Source organism: Ciconia boyciana, chromosome 2 (assembly GCF_034638445.1).
Source record: "Ciconia boyciana chromosome 2, ASM3463844v1, whole genome shotgun sequence".
NCBI lineage: Eukaryota > Metazoa > Chordata > Aves > Ciconiiformes > Ciconiidae > Ciconia > Ciconia boyciana.
Genome location: NC_132935.1, coordinates 94,084,237 through 94,093,259, shown reverse-complemented (window position 1 = coordinate 94,093,259; position 9,023 = coordinate 94,084,237). Strand labels below are relative to the sequence as shown.

Sequence of the window (9,023 nt, the reverse complement as noted above, 5' to 3'; positions counted from 1 at the left end):
AGCCGATACAACAAATAAAACTTAACTAGCAAGAGCATCGCAAGTAACAAGAAATCGTTCGGTAAGTACATCAGTGGTAAGAGGAAGTCAAAATCAAGTGGATTACTCATCAGAGAGAGAAAGCTATTGACTGATGCTGAGAAGGCTCAGAGTGCTTCATGCCTTTTTTGCACCAATCTTGGCTAAAAGAGGTCACTTGTGATCAGGTGATTGACATAATACATACTAATGACAAAGGAATGAGGTTTCAGCCCAGACTGGGACAGAACCAGTTTCAAGAGTACTTAGATAACTTAGTGTTCAAACCAACAGGCTGGCTGGACTTCACGCCAGGGTCAAACAATGTTGGAAACACAAGTGTCTATCTCTGAGAGCTCAGGGAGGATGGCCAAGGACCCTGCTGATGGAAAAAGGCAAAGCTGGTGGCTGTCTTTAAAAAGGGCATTTAAAAATAAATAAATAAATAAATAAACAGACCAGCCAGCCATTTTTCCCCCAGAAAGCACCTAGTACAAATAGACACATCATTTGTAAACAGACAGAAGGAAACAAAGAGATAAGCAGCTATTAACATGGACTTGTCAACAAGAAACTGGGGCAAGCCGTCCAAATTTCCTTTGGTGACAGAGGAACAGACCTTGTTACGGAAGAAAGGAGCAAGGGCCTCAATCATCTGTGCCTTGGTTAGGCTCTGCACATTCGTTCATAAATGAGGGAGTTCAGTTTATGTGAAAAAGTTGGGCAGTGGGTACAAAACTGTGGAAACAGCAGTCGTCAGTGGTTTACTGGCAAACGGGTGGATTAGAGATGCAATTCCAAAGGGGTCTGTCCTGGGACATTTCATTAGTGGCTTTCAGAGATGGCATTAATCAGGGAGCGACAACAAGTACATTGGAGGATGAAATAAGAATTCAAAATAATCCTAAGAAATTGCTTGGAAAGCACAGAACGTGACTGAAAAGCAACAAGAGGAGTTGTTTTTGCAGGCAGGGTTAACCCCCTGCACACACAGAGGCCGGGGCACTGCTCAGAGCATGCTGCAGGCAGCAGCTGAGGGGAATCCAGGGGAGAGCTGGGGGCAATCGGAGGCCGAGGCGACAGCCGGAGAGGTGGACAAGTTGCAGTTGGTTGTCCTAAAGAAAACATGGCGCGGGGACGTGATAACAGCCATCAGCTCTAAAAGGGCAGGGCAAGACAGGAAGAGAGAGAGAGAGGAGGCTTCCCTGGGCAGGGAGTACCAGGTTCACGTCTCAGCAATTCAGATCAGGCAGAGGATGAAGCGTCACCTGGGGAGGCTGCAGGGCCGCTCGGGTACTGGGAATCCCTCAGAGCAGGACCGAGGGAAGCCATAAAAAGGGATCCAGAGCCACCAGTAGATGGGAAACCTTTTTGGTGTCCTATGTAGGAAAAGGAGCTAAAGGGAGGAAGATCTAAGGAGGGAATGGTGTGCAATAACTCGCTTGCAGAGACCGGATCAAGTAAGTGAAAATCCACCAACAACTTGCTCCAACAACCATTTACATTTGGTAATGATGCCAGTCCTCTTCTAATGCACGCAAGTATTTTCTGCTCACTAGCCATGTTCATGTGCACAAGCATATATTGATCTGTTGTCTCTCTTTCTCTCCTTCCAAAGGAAAAAATAACCGCACAGTTCAGTAATGCATGGGCTATGCTCCACGATGAAAATAGTCTGAGGCACTTACATGCTGAAGTAAACTCAGCTTAGCATAAAAATAACCTTCACAAATTTGAACTGTCTATTTTACAATTAATTTTACAATTAATGTCGGGTCTTAATAGGTTTATTATTTTTTTAAGCGTGTACTGATTTGACAGGCTGACCGCAGCACGGCAGGCATGCCTCCAGGTCTCCGAAATGCCCCCTTCACTTTGGGTTCTTCCCTCCGGGTCTGTCCCCGCCCCAGCCCCCCCTCTTCAGCCGCCCCCGGGCTGCTCCTCCAGCCCAGCCAGCTGCAGCCGCGCTGCATTATTAAAGGGATAGCGGGTAAATAATTGATAAGGAAACAACAGCGCGCCGCAGGGCGAGCGCACCTCCTGCCCCCCGCACCCTCCCGCTCCGCTGCCGCTCGGCCCGCAGCGCGGCCGCGGGGCGGCGCGGAGCCCGCCCGGGGCCGCCCCGCGCCCTCCCCGCCCCGCGGCGCGTCCCGCCCCCGGCGGCGGCGGGTCCCTGCAGGGGGCCGGGCCGGGCCGGCGGCGCGGCGCGGCGCGGCGGGAGCAGGTGCGGCCGCCCGGCACCGCGGGGGCGGAGCGGGGGGCGGGGGCGGCCGGGCCGGGCCTGGGCCGGCAGGTGGGGGCTGCCGGGAGGGGGAGGGCCGGGAGCCGGGCGGGTTGCCCGCCTCTGGAGGTGCGGCCGGCGGCACGGCTCGGCTCCGCTGGGCTCGGCGAGCGGGCTGCCGCGGGAGGCTCACGGCGGCGGCCGTCCCCGCAGCCCGGGCCGCGGAGGGGCCGGCGGAGCCCCGTGCTGCAGAGCCAGATGTGCGGGACGGGGGGCTGCGAGGGGCCGGCGGGGGGGTGCTGGGGGCTGCCGCCGCCGCTGCTGCCGCGGCCGGGGCGGGATCCTTAGCTGTGCGGGAAGCGGGGAAGCCGCGTCGGGAGCTGTTATTTTCTTCTCCTCCTTCCTTCGCCTTCCCTCTCCTGCCTCCTCCTCCTCCTCGCCAAAACCGGGAGAGGAGGCGTGTTCGTAGAGTCTTGCTGCACCGGTTTTGCTTGGTTTCTTGTTGCAGGGTTTGGTTTGCAGGGTGGGTTTTCTTTTTTTTTTCCTCCTCTTTTTTCTCCCTCCCCTCCCCTCCCTCCCCCCTCCTTTGGCCCATTGCATGCTCGGATCCGGCTGGATCCTTCCTTTTATTTTCGGCGGTGCCTCTCGGAGGGGGGAAGGGAGAGCTGGGATGAGTGCAGCTTGACGCACAGGCGAGGGGAGGGGGGGCACCGCCGGCAGCTGCAGCGGTTCGTGGCCGCAGGGTGCGGGTGAGGAAGGGAGCGAGCGAGCGAGGGGCTCGCTCGGTGTCTCCCCCTTTATTCGCCCCTCTCCTTCCTCTCCTCCCTCCCTCCCTCCCCCATCCGTCTCCTGCCGGGTCCGGCTGGGAGCGTGTGTGCAATATATTACGTTGCAAGGTGTGTGTGTGCGTGGAGGAGAGGGAGGGAAGGAAGGAAGGAAGGACGGACGGACTCGAGAGGGAGCCGGGGCTGCCCCAGCCCTCCCCTATGTGAGTTCCCCCGGGCGGCTGGATGGCGATAGACCGGCGCCGCGAGTCGGGCGGCGGGGGCCGGCCGCTGCCGGAGGAAAACGGCTCGGTGCCGGGGGCCGCGGGGGGGGGAGCCGCCGCGCCCCCGGGGCCGCCCCCCGCCAACGCCGCCGGGGCCGAGATCCAGGCGGTGCCGGTGCCGCCGCCTCCCGCCGCCGCCTGCAGCCCGCTGCTCCTCGACTACGACGGCTCGGTGCTGCCCTTCCTCGGGGGGCTGGGCGGCGGGTACCAGCGGACCCTGGTGCTGCTCACCTGGGTGCCGGCCCTCTTCATCGGCTTCAGCAAGTTCTCGGACTCCTTCCTCCTGGACCAGCCCGACTTCTGGTGCCGGGAGGCGGACGGGCAGGGCAACTGGAGCGGGTCCCTGGCGCCGGGCCACGCCAACCGCAGCGGCAACGGCAGCATCTTCCCTCCGCCCGGGCTGCCCACCCCCGCGGGGGGCAACGCCAGCGAGTGTGACTGCCACGAGTGGCACTACCGCATCAGGGCCGGCCTCGTCCAAAACGTCGTGAGCAAGGTGAGAAAGGCGGCCTCCCTCAGCCCCCCCACCCGTCCAGCCCTCACGGACCCCCTCGGCCCTACCCCGGCCCCGCTCGGCACCCACTCTTCCCAAGACAAGGGGAGCAGCTGGACGCGATGCAGGTCTGCCCGTGCATGCCGCCGCCGGGTCGGTCAGGCGCCCCGTGGGTTACCTTCCCACCAGGAGTAAAGCCCGCATCCCCGTAATCCTTTCCCTCCCAGGGTGTCACGCCGCGTGTCCGCCCTGTGGGTTTGTACCTGGGTGCTGGTTGCGGCACTGAGCTGCGAAGTTATGTCCTGAAACGGGATCCTCAGCGGCTCTTCGGGACCCCAGCAATGGCAGCTGTCCTGCCGTGTCGGGACGTGGGTGTCTGTGGGAAAGACAACGGGGGCGAGTGCCACCAGCTAGTGAGGGGAGTGGGCTGTGGAGAAGGCTCCAGTTGTGCTATTGCTCGTCTTTGTGCAACTGTACCAAAGCGGACGTACAAGCCAAAAACCAGGTTGATTTTTGGGGCAGCTGATGAGGTGGTCACTGTTGGGAGGAAAACCAGACAAAGTTCTGCTGAATTTTTCTTGTTTTGTACTTATTCCCTTGATAACTGTTTCAGTAGAGCAATAAAAGAAATGTCTCATGCAAATTGTTGTACTCCAGAGGCAGAAAGCGCATGCTGCTCTGTTTTGTGTTTCCTAATGTAGTGGCTAAGGTGCAAAATTTCTAGTGAGGAGGGCTGCACCTCTTTCTGGTCTTACTTCATATTTGCCAAGTAGCGCGTGCAAAAAAAATGCCTCGCCTTTTCACCTGAAAGCTTTTGCTTGTTTATGCTACTGGCCCCCCCAAAAGCCCTGCCACCTCTGGATGGGCCTCCTTGGTACTAACAGGCAACTGTAGCTCTTGGAAATGTAAAATTAAACTGTTAGCCCAGGAAAGTAGTTCCCTTCATCTCAAGACCTCCCCCCAAGATCAGCAAAAATTACTTCCTGCCTGGGAGTGGTGTTTGGGATTAACTGTGTTTATCTAGTTGGGAGAAAGAAATGCAGCAATAATCAGATGACTGGCATGATTGTGCTTTGGTCAGCCGGCACGTGTTCATATTTAATCATTGAAAATCATTTGTCTCTCTTTGTGTCCCTTGAAAGCGTGTGCAACAGGGGAAAAGCAGGTAAAGCAAATCCCTCAAAACCTTGAACCCAGAATGGATTAAAAAAAAAAAGGCAACCCAGCTACCCTCCTTCCATGAGAGAAACACAGGCACATGGTGGACTTGAATGGTTTATGATGTAGAAGCGCATAATGAAATTTGATGTTTTAAGAGAGACAGATTTTCTTCTGTTTATAATCAGAGACTGAGCTTATTCATATGTTTTAGGGTTTAACACTGATGCTTAAGTGTGAAAAAAATGATTTTGAAATATTTCTTTTTAGTGTAAACTGTAAAAAAAATTTTTTTGAAACGTTTCAATCTTTTGAAGGTCGTCATCAAGTTGGCCGCAAAAGGTCGGGGGAGAGTTAGTTTGCGATCTTGCATACTTCTTTAAAAATAATAAAAAAGTGTTCTTTGGAAGAACTTGCAGTAAAGGGCAGATCAATTTTAAGGGATAAATAAACAGCTGTGGTCCCTGCTGTCTTGTTTTCTATTAGAAAAAATAATAATCATCTTTTGAGACTACGGGTTTTTCCAGTGTGGAGTTCTTATTTTTGTTGTGTGCTTGCTTCCAAAAACTTGGCAGCTTTTTATCTTTGATTTGTAATCCCATGTAATTATAATTAGGTTGTTTTCTCAGGGTCAGGATTCCTCCTTAGTTTGTGCTTTGGTTTAGTTTTTGTGGGTTTTTTGGGTGGGTGTGCTGACTGTTTTTATTCTAATGAAGAAAGAGAGGAAAAACCCAGGCAGGACATCAGTGTAGCTTAATTTGGACTTCCTTTCTTATAAACCCCCAGGAGCTCTGATACTGTGGGAGCAATTCTCATAACTGCTGACTCCTTTTATGTGCATCCCACCGTCCTTTGTGAGAAAGAGCTGCCCTGGATGATTTCAGAAGACTGGATGTTCAGATCTCCCTTAACTCCCCTCAAAAATACATTTGCTTCTGTAATGTATTATGCAATGTTCTCATCTTTCTAAATAGAGTTTTATTAAATCTTAGTCTAATACACACTCATCTGTGTAGTAGCCAGGGATTATATTGAAATATCATAGAGAGCGCCAAAAGTATATTAATAAAAAATGCACTTTTGTTTGGCCAGTAAATCCCCTTGTTCTCATCTTTAGCGGTCCACGCTAATCGCTGCTGGATGCTCCGTTGCTTCTTTGTCTTCAGAAATGATGAAACAATTATGGTTATTTAGTGCAAAGCATATTTCCTGCTCTGCATTTTGTTGATATACGTGCATGTGAGATGCCACTGTCCCCTGTTCCTTGGGAGCAGATAGCTGTCCTTAAGCTATGTTAAGTTTCACTGTCTCTGGAGCGCCTCTCCAAATGGTACCCTTCATGGGATGTTGTCCCTCTGCCCCTGCTTTCTCAGCTCTCCCTTCCCCGTTGCCCATTTTCTCCCAGCCTGTGTCACGCTTGGGATTGATGGAGTGGAGATCTTGCTGTTTCCAGCCCTGCTCTGTGCTTTGCTTAGCCCCACTTCTCTTTGAGTCTTTGCTGGAGCCAGAGGTGGCCTTGCACCTTCCTTGAAGAGTGGCATTGCCATGCTAGGCGCTGCCATTACCCTGACCTCGACTGAGTCGCTGGGAACAGTGCTTTTTATAGCGCTGCCAGTCATTAGAACTGGAAATCGTAATAAAAGACATACTGGTGATTATTTAACGCTGTTGAAATACATGTAGCGAAGAGGTCAGATGCATAATTTAACCACAGGGATTCCAGTGGCCATATTAAATCACCCATCTGAGCTGATGTCCTGACTTGGTACGTAAATCTTGGACTTAAGCTTGGTTTGTACGTAAATATCTTCCTTTAGGACAATTCACTTGTAAGGCTTTTTCACTGCTAAATGCTTCTTTGAGGATTTTCATCTATTCTTTATCACAACATCACTGTTATCACACCACTATAAACAGAGTGCATGTGTATCACTTGTGAGAGAGAAATCCTGAGCTAGCCTTTAGGCAAAAGGCTAGTAAAAATAAAAAATAAAACCCTGTCTTTTAAATGGTCTGTGTATCTCACCACTGTCCCAAGGAAGGATGCTGAGAAATACTCTCCTTTTTTGCCATGGGGAAACCTGACGTCTCATTTTTACCTGAAGCATCACTTTGCAAATGGGTAATTATTAGCATTAATGCAATAAGCAACATAATGACAACTAAATGTACATAGCCGTGAAGCCTAGCAGGAAGTTGGAGTGTGTACTCAGCAGGGACTTTTCTAACTCCCTTGTTAACTTCTTCAGTGCCTGGATCTTCTGACCATCTGCAAAGCCAGCTGTAATCTTGGGGCAAAGTTTTCATGGAAGCTCTTAGTTACAGGATTGATGGTTGTTGTTTTTTCCCTCTGTTACTGAGATGACCTGTCTGCTGTGTTCGATTGCATTACGTGGTGGGGTTGTTTGTTGTTCCGAATGCTAATTTGTATAGTGGACACCAAAAGCTGACGATGGGCAAGGACTGAGGCTTGATTAAATTGCAGCAGTTGATGGCAGAGCATCCCTCTGTCCGCACCCAGAGCATTCCAGATTGTTCCACTTCTTTGGGGTGGCATAGAGGGAAGTGGTTAGTTGAAGGCTGCGTTTTAATCACCCAGAGCAATTATATAATACTATTTCATGTCTAGTCACAAGGGAATTCCTGTTGTGGCTGCTTTTCTACTCCAGATGCCTTGTTTTGCTGCAATGCTGTTCTCTTGGCTCTCAACTTCCCACTTGATTTGGGTTGAGTCATCTTCTTTCCCAAGTAACATGCCGTCATTTTACCTATTTGCCGCTGGTTCAATTGTTCTTGTGCCAATTTGGCTGAGCCTCTAGCAAATTGTCCCCTCCAAAAAAGGGGAGCTTAATTCAGGAGAGCCAAATGGTCCAGGGCAGTGCTGCCATGCAGCAAGCACTGGGTAGTGCTGTCTTGGTGTGGACTTGGATGAGTTCAGGCTGTGATGTGATGCTCTTTGCCCCTGCAAGGGGGGATGTCTGTGCCCTACCAGTCTTTCTTTCCCTTGCTTTTATGGAAGTTCTGGCACTTTTCTGGCCACGTCTTCAGCTTATTTAGTTTGCTAACCTGATAGAAAACTTTCTCTTTAAATACTTTTTTTTAAAAATTATTATTATCTTTTTTTCTGGGTTTTCTGCTGGGTTGATGAAGTGAAATGGCTCTGTGGGGTGACCTGTGCCCTAGACTGTGGTGTTGTGTCATGGGATTATTGCAGGTATCTGCAAGTAGCCAGAAATGGTACAAGAAACAAATCTGTGTGTGGTAATAAGGATGATACTGCTTGTGGGGTGATATTTCTTGGGGTATGGGATACGTGTGCATTTCAAGTGGATTTTCAGAGTATAGCTGTTTAATTAATTTGAAGGGCATCACTCTGACAAGGCTCTTCCCAAAATAAGAGCTGTGCCACCCTTTCCAAGCACAAATGGGAGGAGATCTCTCACTTGTTTCTGCATATCCTCCAGTTGGCTGGTGTCTGCAAAGAGACTTCGGAAATGCTGATGCTTCTCTTTTTCCTGCAACTGCCAGGATTGTCAGTGTTGGTTCCTGGCTGACTGGCTGCTCCTTAGTCCCAAATCAATGAAAACCTTGAGTTATTGTACCCAGTGCGGTAGCTGGGTCAGAAACAGCAAGATGGAAGCTAGTACATCACTCATGCCCTTGCTACCCTTGTACGGATTGAAGGGGGCGTAGGGGCCTGCAAGGCGGATGCTTGCAATGAGTAGAAAGACTAGTCTAAATTTCTTTCAGACAAGGCTTTGAAATGGTGCGCTCTGCTCCGAATGGGTGCTGAAGGGGTCACGAAGCCCCTGTGGTCAGAGGTATCCAGAAATACTGTCAGACCAGAGCAAACTTCTACTACTATTTTTTTAATGGCTTCCTCAGCTATGGGAGAGATCCCAGACTTCCCCCCCCCCCCCCGCCCCTTTCCCTCTGCGAGTGTTGTGGTTTAACCCCAGCTGGCAACTAAGCCCCACGCAGCTGCTCTTTCACTCCCCCCTGCTGGGATGGAGGAGAGAACCAGAAGAGTAAAAGTGAGAAAACTCATGGGTTGAGATAAAGACAGTTTAATAGGGAAAGCAAAA

At 51.1% G+C, this 9,023-nt stretch overlaps 1 protein-coding gene across 5 annotated transcripts in view; it reads left to right on the top strand.

The window, feature by feature from the left end:
• The first annotated feature begins 2,581 nt into the window (after positions 1–2,581).
• SLC22A23 (solute carrier family 22 member 23) overlaps positions 2,582–9,023 on the top strand; it is a 116,218-nt gene continuing 109,776 nt past the window's right edge. For all 5 annotated transcript variants that reach the window (XR_012040632.1, XR_012040633.1, XM_072851368.1 and 2 more), the window contains exon 1: positions 2,582–3,783. Coding sequence is in view for 3 of the 5 variants with exons in the window: in XM_072851368.1 (XP_072707469.1) it covers positions 3,250–3,783 (534 nt within the window). In the remaining 2 variants the exon portion in view is untranslated. The remainder of the gene's footprint in view (positions 3,784–9,023) is intronic.